We start from the raw sequence: 16,866 nt of genomic DNA, 5'->3' as shown, positions 1-16,866 counted from the left end.
CCTCAAGTGCCTTTGCTGGAGCAGTAGTTTTACCTCAAAATTTCACAATCAGTGCAATTTCATCCAACTTTCAACATTCCCATTCATAAATTGTGAGTTACATGTACGTGTACACTTATACCCTCTACAGTTATCAAATGAAATTCAACTAGGCCTGATTTTCCAATTGTGTTTTCAAAATGCACAATGAACTCTTTGTAAGATGTGCCCAAAACTAAGAAAAAAATTTCTTGCAAACTTGTTGGAGTGTGAGTGGAAGTACATGATGTAATAAAGATTTTTCTGAATTTGTCAACTTTAAAGATTGTTAAATATTAATAATGTGGTATTAGCAGAGATACTTTGGAGTGGGTCACATTAGCCTTTTGAAGTGTGGAAGACACAACAGTAGGGTGCTAGTTGGTCTGGGTGAAATCTTTGGTGTTTGCTCAATATTTATCCACGTCGAATAGTGCCTTGCTGTCGTGCCCACAATACTTCCGTGAGGCTAATTAGAAAATACTCAACTGAATTTGTGCCCAGGTTCCGGAAGCCACCAGTTTTTGAATCTGGAACTGAATTTGATGACACTGAACTGTTCACAATGGTTAACAGCATGCACATTTACATGTATGTAGGTACATGTAACAGTTGCTGTATTCAACTAACTGAATTGGAGGTTTTTCAACAGAAGTTTGTCACGGGAAATGTTGAAGTGCGCCATGTTAGAGGATTCCTCTAATCACCATACACCCGATGTTTTCCAAAATCAGCGCACCTGTTGGCCGGGATTTGGCAAGCATTCCTCCCTTGGCTCCAACTAACACCTCTTGATTGCTGTTTGATCTTGTGTATTTTCTTAATTGAGAGGGTGTTTTCAGAGCCAGTGCTGTTTTTGAAGGCAGCATGTTAAGAGAGACTTGAGGGGTAAGAGCATGGTAAGAGGCTAGAGCAAGCATGTTGCGTGGGACAACAAACACACGCTGTCTTGTTGACCTACAGGCACTAAGTACAGTGTACATACATGTACAGTACATGTACAGGCATATATATACATGTACATCTGAGCCTGCAGCGCATGTACATATCTACATGTACATGTACATGATGTTCCATATGCACATGCACTGCACAACTTTAGATCCTTTCTACATGTACACTGTACATCTTTTCTAATGACCACATGGCTTCCGTTTTTGACCAACAAGAGCAAGGTGTTCAGTCATTTGAGTATAAGCCTAGCTATAATGCAATTAGCACCTCTGTGAGTCAGTCTAGACATCAGGTGTCCCTAGTTGGGTGACAAGCAGGCCCCCATGCACCAGTACTGGGACCATTCAGGTGGGGCGAGGGGGGTAGAACCTTGCTGTGGGTGAAGACTTTGATGACCTTCTACAAAGGTTTCTGTGGGGACAGACAATAACCACAAAATAGATGTGTCCTACAGTTGGTTCAAGTTCTTTGGATGGGTAAATTTCTGTGGGTAAGGCCAGTTCATATGTACTTGGTGCAGAAGTGCAGACAAGCATGGTTTTGTGGCATCAGATCAAATATTCGCGCTGCACATTTTCAAAAGTTGAGCACCTTCAACTCAGCCAATTTTGCTGCAAGTACTCGTACATGTACATGTGTATTTCCTGACATCAAATGAACTGTGCTTCTGCTTGAGACTGAAGAGTGAACAGGCCCTTAGCTTCCAGATTACGTGAACCCACATGCCTCTACATGTTATGTCTCTGTAGCCCAGTTGTTGGTTTCTTTTTCATGAAATTTGACCCTGTTCTGTACATGTGCTGTAAATCACCATGGATAAATACGGAGCGCTAAGTATGGCTGTACATGTGGTTTGTTAACTTTGTTTAGCATTCTTTGAATTATTTTGGACCATAGGCTGCCTGGAGAGAGCCCATGATTTCACAATTATTGAAAAACTAGTTACTTCCTTGTCCCTGTTCGGATGCTATTACAACTAAAGGATAATTTTTGAAACCTGACAGCAGGGAGGCACTTCCGTTACAGCATTATTTGAATATTTCTGGTCGTGAAGTGAATTGGAAATTCTAGGAATATTCACCCCCATCCCCCGATGCACATTAATCACATCATCTTCATGATTGTACATGTACATGTATGTCTCAGGACAGGTCATTCATCATGGGCATCGCCAAAATTTTTTTTTCAGTTTGGGGGACCCCTTTTGGGTTAGGGGGTTGGAAAGGGGTTAGCAGGGGCAGGGGGTCAGTGTTGAGGTTTTTCCAAACAAATTGGTGGTTTTCTTCCCTTTTGTCTCCATTTTTTCATTTCTTTCACCTGGCCCTCCTTTTAGTTTTGGAGGGGGGAGGGGGCAGGGGGCAGCACCTTTGCACCCCCCCCCACTTAGTTGCCCAAGATTATGAACCAAGTACTCTGTGGACAGTTGCTGATTTGTTTATTTATGGAGATGCTAGATAGCATATTCCATCCCTCTATTACATGTGCACATTGCAGCCAGAAGTTATAGCAGAGAGGAAAGCAAATGTCAATATTAAGTGTTGGAGGAACTTGTCAATCACCAAGATTTTATTTTGAGAGTATCGATTTTCAGAAAACAGGGCATGCAGTGCCATGCACAGTTGTCATGTGCATGGTGTATCAGGTGGGATTCGAACAATGACCCTCGTGAATGAAAGGCAAGTAAAGTGCAACTCCCTGGACTCAACAACATACCAGAAATGTTTACCCAATGCTTAATAATATCCTGATCAGAGACACCTGTGACATTTAGAGGCACAGATCAGACACACTTTTCAAGGGTAAAGTGAAGTGACCTAGTGTTGAACCCAGACTGTTTACATGTTAACCTTACAATTGAATCCATGGTTGAATGCTGCTTACCAAGCCGGTAACGACCAATTTATTGCTCTTCACACCTGTGGCTCTGGACTTCGGAAACTGCTCTTATTTACACTGTATTGCTCTATTATTCTGGCCATCAAGGACTTTTGTAAGAAATGGCCATTTTGGTCACTGTTAAAGAATTAGTGGGGTAGTATAGGGCTGAGTCAATTCTAATGATTCACTTTTCGAATATTCATCCTTCAATTCGATCAAATATCCAAATACCACATTCGGTCGTACCTACCGGCAGATTTTCTGAACAAACCACAAAATCAGTTGCAATAATACACAGTTGTACATGTACATTATAATCACTGTAATAGCTTCTCACTTCTACATGCAGGAGTATCTCCGGCCACGATTTAGCAAGATTTAACAGACGAACAATACTTCTTGCCCTGCTAAATTTCTTTTCCTTTTACATTGTTTTAATGAATAATTCAGTTTTTGAATCGTTGTAAGATTTTTGTTTTCATTTGAATCTGCTTGAAACAAGCCTCCATAGTGCAATATTTCTCATTTGAAACAAAGGAAAATTCTCCCTTTCTTTTCATGAATTTTGCATTGGAGTATTCAAATTCTGAAAATATTATTCGATAATTGATCAAATATTTGGATATTCGGCACAGTTTTAGGGTAGTTCCAACTGAGCTGTTGATGGTAGGTCTTTGTAGATCTCTTCAAAATGATATAAAAAATCTAGCATTGTGGTGAAACTTTTGCCCCCAAGATTAAAAATTCCCTTGCAAATCTGAGAGTATATGTATTTAAATTTAAACTGCAAAAAGTACATGTACATATATCTGACCAATACACCACAAATGTACATGTAGGCTTATGTAGGTAATTCCAGAAATTAGGGGTCCAAAATTGTGACATTTCTGTGTCCCTGTTACATCTTACCTTTGTTATTTGACATGGAAATATCACTGATAGTAATTTTAAACTACAATGTATTACTATTTTTGTTTGGCAGGTGAGTTACATTAATTCGTCACTCTTGGAAATTAGAAAGTGTGTTCTAAACTTACAAAATCATATATCAGATGTGACAAGGACACGAAAAAATTGGACCCCTAATTTCTGGAATTACCCATGTAGACCCTTTTTTTATGTAACATTATCATGACAAAGTAGTTGCAAGTCAGGTACTGTGTTTGAAACTGAGTTCGAAGTTTAAATTGCTCAGATTTTGAAGCTCAGCAAGTTGGAGAGGTTAAGTTCATGTACATGTAAATGGTTTGTAGTACATGTACATGTAGTAATGGCACCATGGGGTTAGATGTTTCTTTCTTTTGATCAAAAACGAGGCGATTGTGAGGGTTCCAGATTACCTGTACATGTACATGTTTATCAGTGCATCATTAGGGAAACAAGAGAGAGGTAGAGATTCTGAAGACTAACCCCCCACCCATCTTGTCAGTATTCCAAAAAGATCTATAATGACTATATCTTCCCACGGAGCTATGTACATGTATATTATGTACATGCATGTACAGTTGCCACAGACCTTCCACACACTTCTTGGATTTGATAAAACAAAATGACAACACAAATCACCAGAGGTCAGACAACTTGACAGATTAGGTCTGCCCTTTAGGCCCAGGCTGGTGAGACTCTCAGCTCTCAAGGTATCAGTAATGGTTATTTGCTAGTGCACCTTGGCTGAGTACAGTACATGTGCAATGTACCTTGGCTAAGAAGCAGTGTCATTGGCATTCCTGTGATATTAAACAGACCTTGTCCTGAAAAAATGCCTAAGGGGTCAGAGGTCGTAGTGAAATAGAATCCTTGGAAGTCGTGGTAAAAAGTGACAGTAGTGGTTTCAGATGGTTTTTCCCCCAGGGTAAATCTGAAATTAGGATAGATCAGCTCTTGTTATCATTTGCTTCTTGAAGGAGTCTGTATTCACTGTTCATTATCAGGTGCTGGAAGTGGTTGAGGAAAGGGTTTTAAAAATCAAGGTCTAGTCATGGAGGTTTTTATTCCTCCATAGGCTAGTCAATGGGGAATTCTAAAATGAAAATTACTGGTTGTGACTTGCCACCTTGATACATGCAGTATGTTTGAAGTTGAAAACTATATTTCAATACAAAGCATCTTGGTTTCCATTGTATGTGCATGTAAGAAATATTTGAAGCTGAAGGAATAGACAGTCTTCATGCTGAGGAAAGAGGTTTGCTTTTAAGTATAGGCAGACCATTTGCTAATTTCAATTGGATGCCAAGTGTAAGGGACATTTCTAAAGCCAGACCATTTTGCCAATGAGCAGGTGTATATTGTGAAAATGAGCAAGATGCAGTTACGGTGCTCTCACACCACATCAAGCCTGTTTATGTTCATCAAGACAGTTTGAGGTTGGCCTTTTTTGACTGAGGTAACATTCCACTCCAAGTGACAAGAATAGAAAATTGGAATAACTTTCGTGTCCGGTTTGGTTAGGTACATGCCTAATATCTGGAATTTTGTGAAGGTCTGTGGCTCTTTCCTCAATGACAACCCTGCCAAGGTTTTTGCAGCCCTTTTTTCCCTTATACAAATTGAACTCTTTTTCCTCAGTTAATGTGCTTATTTTTTTCTTGAGTTTGTTAGTTGAACCTCAGGCTAAATTCAGTGCTCTGAAAATAGTAAGCGTTCCCGGCATATTATTGTACAATACGAATGTTAACACGTTTTGCAAGCAGTACTCTATTTATGTTCATTTCAAAAGGCTAATTTGAAATCTACATGTAAGTGACATGAGTCCTACACCTGTTTGTGCCCAAATACACCTCAGTTATCAGTCATGCATAAACTGATTAGTCAATTGGCCAGTGTTCAAACATAATGATTTCCCCGGGCAAGTTGTACGTGTACATTTTTATTTTCAATCTTGGAGATTGCAGACAGAAGTAAAAAGCAGCAATAAGCAGCTCACTCCCAGGGAGAGAATGTAAGAGAATCATGAATTGCCATAGGCGTGATTTCAGTCTTTGTGTAAGGTTAGGAATTTGTGTAAAGCAAACACAGGGCAAGGCTAGACTGGGGGCAGTATTTCTAACTTTCCGGCAAGTTTTTCCGGAATGCATTGCTGTTTATGTGAATATACCAACTTGAATTTAACAGAATGAATCTTTTTGTTCACCGCTCATATTGATCAACTAAGCTTTGCAGAATTTATCCATAGCTTTAGACTCAGAGAGTTAGGAATTTTTATCAGTTTTTGGTTTGATTTTTGTTTGTGTGTTTGATAAATTGCACCAAAAAACTAATCTTTACAATAACTCCATATTTTACCCATTTGAATTGATACCGAGTCCAGGTGAACCAATGTCAAGTCGTTGTATAAATTACACAATCCATGGTTGTATGCAAACAGGTAAAATGCACTTGAAAAGTTCATGTATGCTTTTGCCTCACCCTTTAAAGGTTTCCAGACAACCACAAAGCATTTCTGTATACAACTGATGGTACCTCGTGCACGATACCATGTTAATTATTCACTTTGTGGTATTCCCAAACAAGCCATTAATCAAAAAGCATGATACACAGAGTATCACTTTGGTTCTCAATAATACCAAAAGCTATGCTACTTGCTGTTTTGTTAACTACTGGGCTTGTAGTTCGTGACGAGAACAGTGCAGAGGGGAATGGTTGTTGCACAGGCCAATTTGTTGCTATCTCACTGATAATACAGAAGATGTGAAAATGAAGGCATGGCCATCAACTTTGGAAAAGAACAAGAGTTTGCAATGATTCTGGACTGGCAGAGGAGACTCTGCTCAACAACTTTAGTAGCATGTAGGGAGAAATCTAGGTCCCTGTGCCCTGATATACATGTCATGCAATCAGTGAGCTGTTTTTACTTCTTGTTAACAAAGAAAAAACCTGTAATATGTCGGTGTATGAACAAAACAAAAACCCTCGTCTACCGCAAGTCATTGGCCTATTCAGTGCACTTATTGGTGGTATTTCCGCGCTCCCTGTGGAATACGAACTATTGAACTTGTGGTGGTGGTTCTTTATCCAGTACAGGGCATCCAATCCCTGCTTATCATAATATCCCTAGGTGTTAATCAGCCACCCTTTTATTTTCATTCTTTTGTCGTTCTGGCGGTGAACCCCCCGAGTTATTAATAATAGTGAAGATTTTTTAAAAAATGGCCAGCTTTCATAGCCAGGTGGTTTTGCTTAATCTTCAAGGCAAGACCTTTTTTGTTGAAAGGCTGGGTTTTACTGGGATTGTTGTGCAAGGGTAAAGAATGGACTCCACTACATGTGAGTAGGGTTATGTTTTTCTTCAGTCCACTAGGTTGTGCCTTTTAGCAATTTCTGTGGTAATTCCACACACCATGAATACCTACGTGCCTTGGTCTTTGTTAGAGCTGAGATATTATAGGACCCCAACCTAGCCATTTCCTTGAAAGCAATTTGGACCCTGCATTGAAGTATTTTCACAGTTGTACTTTGCTCTTAATATTCCTATAAATATACTTTAATTTTTAATGATGTTTAGTGGATTGTTTTGTTGTCCTTTTATTTTGTAGGGGATGTCTGTTTGTTATCGTTCATTCTATTGATTTCTGTTTGCTTATTTCTCTCTACATTTTCACACTGTGAGTGCACCATTTATAAAATGTAAGACCCTTATATAAGTTATAACAGAGGTTTCATTAAACTTTTTGTTAAAGTGAGCTCATAAACAATATTTGGTACAACTGAACATTCATGTACGAATAGTTCAACATTTTGTTTTGTAGTTCTTAACCTACTTGCGCTGTACAGTGCAGGTGTGTTGTACTCTGTGCCCTCGACATGCACACTTGTGTTTCAGAAATTTGTGCTTGTACTCCAAGCAACCCTCAATACCACCCCAGCCCAAATGGCTGAAAATCTGCCTTGTGGTTGTTGAGATGGGTTTGAAGGATCTAAATTTGCCAAATTAATGGCCCAGTTATTTGTGTTGCCGGTCTTTCTGTGGCAATTAGCCATGTATCAACACATTACTCATGCCAGGGCCACTGTTGCTAGATCAGTAGTCAATGGTTGTATGGCTGCATTCCACGTATAGTTGGGAGAATTTAAAAGTGATCAAGGTGGATTTTTTCGTATGCAGGAGTTGAACAAGTGAGCTGTGTATGTACACATGTACAGTACACATATAGTGTACATGTACAATGTACACAGGTACAGTATACAACATGTTATTGCTAAATCACTAAGTTCCTACAATAGTAGTGACTAGCTTTCGTGTGCTCAGAAAATTCCATTCAAAAATCTTTCATTATTCCCTTAGGGTTAAAGACTAGTAATAGTAAACCTTTTGCATTTTATGTGAGGGGAATAAAATTTTCTAAATGAATTCCCAATGGAAGGCTCAGCTATGGGCATACAGTGAAAGGAGCATGTAAAAGTAATGAATTGTACTTTTTGTTAACGGGGGTTTCTAATACTGAATAAAAAAAAGAAGTGATACATACTGTACCAATATGAACCGGTGGAGAAAACATTAAAATACATGTACATGTATATCTGAATGCATGTACATGTACTGTACATGCAGTGTAAAGTAGCATAGACCATGTGATCCTTGTCCTGGAAACTGATTCTGACAGTGGACAGTAAGGATCGATCAATAAATTAACAATAGAAAGTGTTTATTGTGGCTTGGGTATTCTTACATAACATTTTACAGTGTGTGGCCAACATGTTGAATAGGAAACCAGCGTGTTGTAACCAACAAAAGGCATTTGTACATAGGTATGTTCACAGCACCTTGCAGACTTTCTGGGAATGGGTAATCTCGGTGGTTAGTTGCGCTGTTGGAGGTTCAACCGTAAAACTGTTTGACAAAAAGGGCTTCCCACCTGTGGAAAGCACATGCAGGCATTGGGAAAACTTAAAAGTGAAGAGTATCATGGATGGGAAAATGAACTTGGTACTTTTGTTGGACTTCAGTTGAGAGAAATTCAGTACAAAATGTAACAGTCAGAATTTGTTGACTCCAGTGGGGAAAGGCATGAGGAGTGAGTAAAAGTTCAAGCTTCCCGGTGGACAACCTTTTTTAGTCTCTAAAATTGGCTGCATGTATAATTGGCAACAACCAGTGTCTCTAAGAGATACATGTACATGTGTATGTTGACATGTTGTATAGCCATTGGTACCACCCATTGCACTACCAGTACACGTACATTTAACATGAGTTCTTTTGCAAGCAACAGTGTCTCACAAACGTTCTGCCCTCAACCGGTTTCAGGAGGCTTCACATCCTGTAATAATGTGGTTTTTACATGTATGTACATTATACTTTAATTCATCAGTTTTCTACACAGTGCTGGTGTTTGATCTTGTTGCATTCAGGTGATGCATAAGGAGTGGTTACTGGTGTCCGATGCTTGACTGGACTGAATCTCACAAATCCCTGTTCATTTATCTTCTTTTGACTCAGGTCCAAGCTGAAGACCCCGATTCAGGCAACTTTGGCCTCGTTACCTACTCCCTCAGCCCGGGTTACGGTTCCCAACCACAGCCGGAATTCTACATCCAAAGTGACGATGGTTACATCTGCACAGCTACTCAGCTTGATCGGGATGCGGGCAGGACATCGCTGGAGTTTCCAGTACAGGCAACAGACGGTGGGGGTTTGAGCAGTATAGCCCTAGTGAAGATAACGTTACTAGATGTCAACGATAACAGACCGGTGTTTTATCCATCAACTTATGCAGGTGAGGATGCAGTGCAGTGTCTGAACTGCACATAATGTCGATGCATAAACTGTTGATGCCAATAAAAGTTGAGTGAACATTCAAAACATTGTGCAGTCCAAAATATTACAATTATTGCTTGTACGTCTTCATGCCTTCATAAAGTGCACATTCACTCTTTTGGTCAGATCTTATGAAACTAGTTGTTTGGAATGTGCATCCACTTAGAAGTTTGTGGAATAACATTATTTCCAGCAGAACCTGGTCTGCATGGTCATTTGATTCTCATGCACACCCATAAGTGACAACTCAAGATCTTTTTTAAGCACCGTCATATTGCATAATTGATTGATTTGTCTCATATCACTTCCTGTTTTCCTTTTTATATGCATGTACTACCCACATTACTTGTCTGCGGGCAATTCAGTTGTGCAGCTGCACAGCTACAATAATAAAACATATGTAAATCATTCAGATTTGTTAAATTCAGAGGTGTGATTCCTCATGATTGGAGGATTTTTTTCAGGATTGTGGGAATTTCGTGCTCCCCCCATGAGTAGATTTTTCCATGTTTTAATATCATTTGGTTTTGCTATTTTTTAACACTGTGTATACAGTCAAGAGAAATAGTCACATAATCATGGCCATGTGAGAGGGAGCTGTTGCCTTGGAAGCTACTGAAGCCCTAGAAAGTCACAGTGTACTATTCTCACTGTCAAAAACCTGCTATATTCTGTATGTTTCATCGATGGCTCTTCATCTGGCTATCACCTTCCCGTCCACCATTTTTTTTCTTTCAGTTGACGTTGATGAGAGCAGTCCTGAGGGTACTGTAATCACGACAGTTTCTGCCCAGGATCAAGACTCGGGAACATTTGGCAGAGTAACTTATTCCATTTTGTCTGGCAACAGTCAAGGCATTTTCAGCGTTGCCGATGAAAGTGGTAAGTTTTAGCCGCTCTCTTTATTTGAAAGCGTATATTTTGTGATTTCATTTTGACTTTTGGAGAAAGGGGTAGAAATGGTTGTCATTTTTGAAAGAACAATGGAAATAGCAATGGATGACTTAGTGAACTCCAAAGCAAAAGGGATTGTGGGTAGTTTTAGACTTTTGAAACTGTCACAGATTTTGCTAAAGCAATGATTTAGTGCACAGAAAATCTCTAGTTTTTGTTTGTTGCAAAGGCTTCCCTGATAATCCAGTAGCGATATGTTCATATTACTTGCCCAAATCCAAGAAAGCTTACATTTACCAATCTTATCTTTTCCTGGGTGTTTGTTTCAATGCTCTAAACTATCACTGGTTTTCTGTTTCTTTCACCATTAGGTGTTATAACACTGATTGGTACCCTGAGTCGTCAGCAGCAGTCCTTGCATTTCCTGGAAGTTTCTGCCATGGATGGTGGGGGCCAGTCTTCCTTAGATAATGCCCAGATTAGTATCAGTGTTGTGGGTCCCGACGATTCGCCCCCGATGTTCAACCAGTCACATTATAGTTTCACCGTGAGGGAGAATGCACAACGGTTCCACATTCTTGGTTCAGTCCATGCACGAAATGTAGATCCAAGTAAGTGGAAAAGTTACAAGCAAGAGAAAAATTTGTATTTAAGAATTTTATTAGACTTTGAGTGTAAACCTACTTTGCTTTTCTTCTTTAATGATTTGTGTTGATTTTGGCTGGAAAAGATTATTTTGCGGCTAGATGTTCCCGGCTAGTTTGGATAAAACATTTATCAAATTTGTTTTGAAAGTTGTTTAATGAGTCCTGAAAGCTAAAGATCCGCTTTAAATTGTGGACCAGATGAGTAATCTGGTCTTCTTACTGCCTTTTTCTCCAACAGCTAACTTGGCAGTGATTTCTTACTCCATTTACTCTGGAGATCCGCAAGGATATTTCAGCTTAAATCCAGCCACTGCTGAGTTGTCCATCAATTCTCCTCCAGACTATGAGCTCTACCCTTACCTGATCCTGACCATTCAGGCTGCAAGTGGTAACCCTCCTCTCTACGGACTCACCAATGTCAATGTCACCATCATTGATGAGAATGACAACACTCCACAGTTCCCTAAAAACAGGGAGGTTGTGGTGGTGCCAGAGAGCACAGCAGTTGGTAGTATTGTCTTTGTTGCTATGGCAACAGATCGGGATAGTGGGGATTTTGGATTAGTGCGGTATAAACTCGTCCAGAATCCAGACAACAAATTTTCTGTCCACCGAGTCATGGGACAAGTAGTTCTTGAGGACGAAATAAGCTATAATGATCAGAGCTCCTATGAGGTCATCATCCAAGCCTTCGATCGTGGGAGCCCATCTTTGAAAACTAACCTGACGCTCAACGTGTTGGTGCAAGATGTGAATGATAATGGCCCACAATTCAACCCTGCTACCTACCAGATGGACGTTTCCGAGGCAACACCCATCAGCACACGGGTTGTACAAGTCATGGCAACAGACCAGGACCAGGGTATCAACGCACGCATCACGTACACGCTCAGGCCAAGCGTAGATGCAACGTACTTTGCCATCTTCCCTGACGATGGATGGGTATACACTCGGCAACGCTTGGACTACGAATTGAGGTCAGAGTTCATCCTTGACGTCATCGCTTCAGACAACGGAAGCCCTCCTCAGAACAGTTCAGCTGTAGTGCGCCTGCTTGTCACTGACATGAACGACAATTCCCCCCAGTTTGCACAGACAACGTACTACCTAAACTTGGACGAGAACATGGATGCCAACACAGAAGCTGGACAAGTTGTCGCTGAGGATCGGGATTCTGGGATAAATGCTCAGATTACATACACACTGGAGGGGAGCAGTGCCTTTGGGATTAATCCCTCAACAGGTACAAATACTTTACAGCTACTTAAACAGGAATGAACTCACATGAAAGCTTGAAGAAAATATACTGAAGTCACCTTGGTTTGCAGTATTGAATATGTTACCAGTTATGCAGATCACACATTACTGAAGATGTCTTGACTCCATTTTTCTGTAAAAGTTCTGTGACTGAAAATTGTTAACAGTTTTTGTGTGATAGAATTACAGATCTTGATGATCATGTATGACACATCTTTGAGACATCCGTGTTAAACTGCATAGAGGTGTTGAACACACTAACCAAAAGCACTGCAAATGTCGGAAGAGGTGCTTCAAAAAGAGTCTTTGTGTTAAAATGTCTTGTATCATGAGCATGAGCTTTTTTCCTTGTCTTTATCGACAGGAGTTATAACCACAACGCAAAGTCTAGATCGTGAGAGGACAGCCAGCTATGATCTGACAGTCACAGCCACAGATCACGGACAGCCACCCAACACGGCTGTTACAAGTGTACACGTCAGCGTGAATGACTTGAATGACAACAGACCCACATTCTTACACCGCAGCCAATATGATGCATCCATCATGGAAGAACAGACGCCAGGAGAGTTTGTAGCTAAAGTGATTGCATTTGATCCAGACAGTGGCGAGAACGGAACGATTACTTATTCATTTGAGAGTGGTAAGTCTGTTCTGAACTCTTAAATGCTAGCTTCTGTGCTGTGAGGCAAGCGTCAAATTTACAAAGTGATGTTACTCACAAATTTGGCTGGAAATAGGCAAATCAAAAGTTGTACATGTACAGTACAGTCCAAGTAAAGTGTTTGTATAATAATATTTGTCGTTTCCCTTAAGCAGAGGCCTACATTCAAATTGAAAATGTTGAGAACAGGTCTTGCAAACAATTCCATATTTTGTGGCGGGCAGGATGAATTCAAGGAATTAACCCCTTCGCGCCGGGACGCGGATAGAGCCACCGTAAAAATTGAGATCCTCAGCCCACTTTTCAGCTATTATTCTTGGCCCACACTCGAGCGAACACGGTGAAAGAAGGCAGACCCTGGCTCTTGTATATATAGTAATTGGTCTTTGTGCGTAGCCCAGAAATAAAAAGACTGAATTTGCATCATAATCACCAGCTTCACAATAGTCCCCACTTCGAAAAGAGGCAACAGGAATGTGGAAGCTTGAGTAGAGCCACATGCCACCAAACAATCAGCCTTTTCACTGTGTAATTCAAAGCGTGTAGAGCACGCAGGGCCACAAACCAAGAATCTGCGGTTTGGCAGGTGGCCTTCGTGGCCAAGCGAAGCTGGAATTCTTGGAGTTCGCTTTCGGGAAGAAATTCCCGTCGTCAAGGGGTTAAGTCTCATTCAAGAGAAAGTTGTCCGATATCAAGCTGAGTAGTTTTATTGCTGGTATTCACAATGATATAAGTGTCTTCCTTGTCTCATGTTATGAGGTGACCTTTGTACAATATGAGTTAACCTTTGTGAAATACATGTTACTGCAATGTTCTCATTATCTCCACTTTCAGGAGGTGATCATTTTGATCTGGATTCCACCACGGGCTTAATCACTACCAAGAGTACCCTCGATAGAGAACGAAACCAGCTGTACATGATCTCTGTCATTGCGCGAGATAATGGCACCCCACCCCTGCAGTCAATTATTGATGTTGTGGTTCACATCCAAGACATCAATGATAATGTGCCTGTCGCTGAGAGAGCTGCATACACATTCACGATCGAGGAGAATCATGAGCCAGGGTCAACAGTTGGTCAAGTGAGAGCGCATGATCCAGATGCAGGAGACAATGGGAAGATATTCTACAGCATCATTGATGGTAATGATTATGCCTTGTTTGGGATCAACCGAACGAGTGGAGTTATCATCAACACCAGGGTGGTGGATTTTGAGTTGAGCAGCCACTATCAACTTACGGTCTTTCTGGAAGACAATGGGCCTTTACATCCACAGACAACGAGGGTTACAGTAAACATCAACGTCTTGGACATGAACGACAATGCCCCTGTCTTTGCCACTGACCCGATTCAGTTCACTCTCAGTGAGAATGTTGCTATCGGTCACTTAGTTCGGACCTTCCTTGCAACTGATGCTGACTCGGGGACAAACAGCGACATCCGCTATAGTATTCAAACACCACAGCCAATGTTCTCCATCGATGAGATTACCGGCGCTCTGACCACGACAGCTGAGATTGACCGCGAGTCTGACTCCCGGTTCTTGTTTGTCGTTCAAGCTACGGATCAGGCTGCCATTTTGTCAGATCGCAGATCAAGCACAGTTACGGTCAGTATCTTAGTGGAGGACAGAAATGACAACGCCCCTGTCTTTGAGTCTCGCGACTTCACACATATTAATGAGGATGAACCAGTAGGGTACCCCATCCTTCATGTCCATGCCAGCGACGCAGATGTTGGGGAGAACTCACGCTTAGTCTACGAGATCAAATCTGGGAACGAGGAAGGAAGATTTGCAATTGAATCCATCACAGGTATGTATTTTCTTATTGCTTAGTTTTGAGCAAAGGTATAGCGCCGCACAGCAGCACGAGATGTGGGACTTAACCATGAATGCACGTAAAATGTTGTTATCGCATGGGGGCCATTCGGGTTGGACTGCTCCTGCGCAGTGCATGATAATGCTCAGGTGCAGGAGCCACACACACTATGCCTGCTTAACGTTCACACTTAAATAGCGCCCATGGTGATAACGCCTTTTGGGCCGACTTCTCCATCTTGCATCGGGTAGCAGCGCTATGCAATCTGTTGGTTTGAGGTTCATTCATACAACCTTAGGAGATCACCCAAGCATTATTTCTTGCTTGTGACTGTGGTGGTATCATCTTAGTGTCACTTACCATTCACATTAGTTTTTAGCACTCATCTCATGCTGCCTGAATCATTGGACACAATTGACGATTTCTTGTATTATTCACAGGTTTACTGTCCGTCGCTCATCCTCTTGACCGTGAGCATGAGACACTCTACACCCTCAATATCACAGCCACAGACCATGGACTACCACCCCTGACCAGCTGGCAGACTCTGGAGATCAATGTAGGGGATGTCAATGACCTACCTCCCCACTTCGACCCCTCCTCTTATGTCATGGAGGTGCGTGAGGGTGTTGTCAGGGGTACATATGTGGGCACAGTCACAGCACAGGACGGGGACACAGGTAGGTAGAATGGGAAATTGTAAAATGGAAGATGGAAGAGGATTAGTGAAATTTTGTAATGAAGAAACAAAGATTATAATCCGTGGGGAAGACTTGTCTTTCAATGTTTTTTTGAATGCCAGTAATTTCATTTCTTACAAAGGTAAACCCTGTCTTTCTAATGTGTGCAAGAAATTATTAAGTATAACTGCAGTGATTACTGATATGTTATTATCAAAAACACAAATTAGTCATCAAACTGAGCTCAAAAAGTCACTGATGTAAAAATGGTTAGTCTCCTGTCTGTTACATCGCAGTCTTTGAATGTTCTGGCAATCTCCATACAGATGCATAAATTGAAATACAAATCCAATGAGTAATCTTATGAGTGTCCTTTTTTTCCCCTCAAAATTCACCCAAAATGTGATAGAAGTTGCATTCAATTTGCTGGTAGGCAATTTTTGATCCTTCTTTGTTGTGGCTAGTGCATTGTAGACTGGGCTGGAAACTAACTCAAGAATGCAGTGAACCAAGATATTTCCTGGTAGAACGCAGCCTGACCGTCTCTGGGTGTCCCTGTTTTGAATTTTGTTGTCTCATTTCAGTAGTTGATCAGCATTACTTGTCTCTTTGCAGGTACAAACGGAGACATCACCTTTGAGATTCCCACTGGCATTGCAGACAATAAGTTCACAGTGGATGCTTCAACTGGAGTCATTGTGACAGACGGTGAGCTGGATAGAGAGGCTAAGGACTCCTACAGTGTAACAGGTGAGTGTAGTCTCCGCTTCAAGCCATGAATATTGCTGGTGAAACTGGCATCCCTATACACTCATACATTGTGTTCTCAGACAGTAAGACTCAAAGTTAAACGTCATTATATTTATGCTAGTACTCCTTCTTGAAATTAAAAAGGGATAGGTCTTATGAAGCACATTTAATTTAATCACACATTATTCTGTGCTTGTTTGTTTGATCTGATGTGATGAGAGTAACTAATCTCATAATCTGACTGATTTCTCTTCTAGTGTATGCCCGAAATGGTGGCTTCCCGGTACGCTACGATGTGGCATCAGTGATTGTCTATGTTCAAGATTCTAACGATCATGCTCCAGCCTTTGCAACCAGTCATTATGAGCTTAGTGTCCCTGAAAACGAGCCAGCAAGTGCTGTCCATGTCGTTGTAGCTGAAGATAAAGATATTGGTGACAACAGCAACCTGACGTACTCCATCCGCGGTGAGACTGCAATGTTTTTCAGAATACCGACCTTACTATAGAAGTGTGCTGTCAAATATGATTGTAAACTTATTTACTCTGATCC

General features: G+C 41.0%; 1 protein-coding gene across 5 annotated transcripts in view; it reads left to right on the top strand.

Annotated features, from left to right (window-relative positions):
- The window catches only part of LOC110980432 (protocadherin-16-like), a 51,191-nt gene that overhangs the window by 22,398 nt on the left and 11,927 nt on the right, over positions 1 to 16,866 (top strand). For all 5 annotated transcript variants that reach the window (XM_022237101.2, XM_022237098.2, XM_022237099.2 and 2 more), the window contains exons 3-11: positions 9,284 to 9,560; positions 10,340 to 10,483; positions 10,867 to 11,106; positions 11,381 to 12,385; positions 12,764 to 13,042; positions 13,898 to 14,878; positions 15,325 to 15,564; positions 16,180 to 16,314; positions 16,572 to 16,781. In XM_022237101.2, coding sequence (XP_022092793.2) covers positions 9,284 to 9,560; positions 10,340 to 10,483; positions 10,867 to 11,106; positions 11,381 to 12,385; positions 12,764 to 13,042; positions 13,898 to 14,878; positions 15,325 to 15,564; positions 16,180 to 16,314; positions 16,572 to 16,781 — 3,511 coding nt within the window. The remainder of the gene's footprint in view (positions 1 to 9,283; positions 9,561 to 10,339; positions 10,484 to 10,866; positions 11,107 to 11,380; positions 12,386 to 12,763; positions 13,043 to 13,897; positions 14,879 to 15,324; positions 15,565 to 16,179; positions 16,315 to 16,571; positions 16,782 to 16,866) is intronic.

The sequence above is a fragment of the Acanthaster planci genome, linkage group LG02, assembly GCF_054643075.1.
Source record: "Acanthaster planci isolate LZ-2023a linkage group LG02, COTS_SCS, whole genome shotgun sequence".
Classification (NCBI taxonomy): domain Eukaryota; kingdom Metazoa; phylum Echinodermata; class Asteroidea; order Valvatida; family Acanthasteridae; genus Acanthaster; species Acanthaster planci.
The sequence above is the reverse complement of the archived record's forward strand: the minus strand, read 5'-3'. Positions and strand labels throughout refer to the sequence as shown.